At 45.7% G+C, this 1,955-nt stretch overlaps 1 protein-coding gene across 4 annotated transcripts in view; it reads left to right on the forward strand.

The window, feature by feature from the left end:
* Positions 1-1,955, forward strand: part of PGM1 (phosphoglucomutase 1) — a 40,562-nt gene that overhangs the window by 20,142 nt on the left and 18,465 nt on the right. For all 4 annotated transcript variants that reach the window (XM_018553853.1, XM_018553855.1, XM_018553854.1 and 1 more), the window contains one exon: positions 667-792. In XM_018553853.1, the coding sequence (XP_018409355.1) occupies positions 667-792 (126 nt within the window). The remainder of the gene's footprint in view (positions 1-666; positions 793-1,955) is intronic.

Here is a 1,955-nt window from a genome sequence, read left to right on the forward strand (position 1 = left end):
CCCCCCGGCTTCCTGATTGGCTGGGAAGCCAGCTCCCTGGTGACAAGGGAGCATGGAGCCAGCTTCCCGGCCAATCGGGAAGCTGGGCAGCATGTAATGATGGTATGGGGCTAAGCATCGGAGCATCTGGGAGAGTGCAAGTACTCACCCAAATACTCGGTATCGGCACCGATACTAGTATCGGTATCAGTGCATCCCTAGTTTGGGTTGTGTTTTTATTCTATTTGTTTATACATTTTAATTTGGAAAAATAGAGTGCAAGCTTCTTGTTCCTCATTGCTGGCTCCAAAAGTCAAAACGTTAACCAGAAAACTGTTAGTCCATTCAGAAATTGGGATCTGCCAGGCAGTCTGCATACTCCTCCACAGAACCAGTTTCCTTTAACTAGACGGTGTCTGCAGTCAGGCTCATAAAGTAGATGTGAACCCCGAGTGAATTATTTTTAGTTTTCTTGTCTTATCATAGACCACTTGTAGTCCTCTAAAGGAACAGGGTGACCAACACAGCAGCACAAATAGGAGATGGGCACAGAGCGTTGTCACCCTATAACAGGAAGTGTCTGAAGAAGGTGCTGCATTACAGGATCTCTAGCTACTACTTTAATGAAAACAAAATATAAAAGATATCTCTGAAAAATCGTCTTTTCTCTTTTGTGCTCTTTCACAGTTGAGATTGTGGATGCGGTAGAGGCCTACGGCAACATGCTGAGAAATATCTTTGACTTCAGTGCCTTAAAGGAACTGCTTTCAGGACCCAATAGGCTAAAAATCCGACTTGACGCCATGCACGGAGGTAAGGTGGATCGGGAGGCAGATTCGTCATATTCTCTATGTGATAAAGAAGCCGCATTGTTTCTCTTTTAGTTTTTATTGGCAGAGAAAAGGGTTTTACCTTGGTGTGCTACAGTCCTCGGAGAGTGATCGCTGATCTTTATTCACTGGTTGGTCCTTCATGTAGCTCAACCAGTCACCGGTGCAGCGACATCGGATGCCGTGAAATGTCCTGGTGTATACAGGAAGTGATGGGCCGGCGTTATACTGATCAAAGAAAAAATGACGCATCTGAGGCCGTCTTGCGCTAGCAGTAATGCAGCATTTTTTGTAGCCTGGTTTTATCACCTATTGATGCGGCCAGTAAGTTTGTATATTTTCAGCTTCCTTTCAGCAGGTCAAGCTGTCCAGTAAAAGTAGGCAGAGGGTTGGGACAAACCATGTAGCACTGACAGCGTGTAGTAACCATGTAGCACTGACAGCTGTAGTACAACGCTCAGATTTTATTCTTATGGGTAAACCGTTTATCCCAAGAGGATAAAAAAAAAGTACTGCTTTCATTTATTATGAAATGTTTTCATTAACGTAACATTTAACTTAGGGATATACCGATACTAGTATCTGTATCAGTGCCGATACCGAGTATTTGGGCGAGTACTCGCCCAAATGCTCCGTTACCTTCCCCGATATTAGAACTTAGATCGGCAGTGCCATGCGGGAACATGTAGCAGACTTCCCGGGCAATCAGGAAGCCGGGTGGTGAATAATGTCCCGGCTTCCTGACTGGGTGGGAAGCCGGCTCCATGCTGATTGGCTGGAAAGCCGACTTCCCAGCCAATCGACGTGGAACTGGCTTCCCGGCCAATTAAAGAAGCCGGGAGGCGGGTCATTACTCGCCGCCTGGCTTCCTGATTGCCCGGGAAGCCGGCTCGATGCTGATTGGTTGGGAAGCCGGTTTCCCGGCCAATCAGGATGTTATTAGCCACCGACCGGCTTCCTAATTGCCTGGGAAGTCGGCTCCATGCCAGCGCAAGCAACGGTATATGCGAGTACCGAAAGCAAAATATCGATATGCGTACAAGATACCGAAAAACCGGTATCGGTGCATCCCTAATTTAATTATTTTAATAAAAAAAATATATATTTTTTTTCAATTATATCATGTCATCATTTTTTTGGTTTTGA

This window comes from Nanorana parkeri, unplaced genomic scaffold (assembly GCF_000935625.1).
Source record: "Nanorana parkeri isolate BGI_ZX_2015 unplaced genomic scaffold, ASM93562v1 scaffold131, whole genome shotgun sequence".
NCBI lineage: Eukaryota > Metazoa > Chordata > Amphibia > Anura > Dicroglossidae > Nanorana > Nanorana parkeri.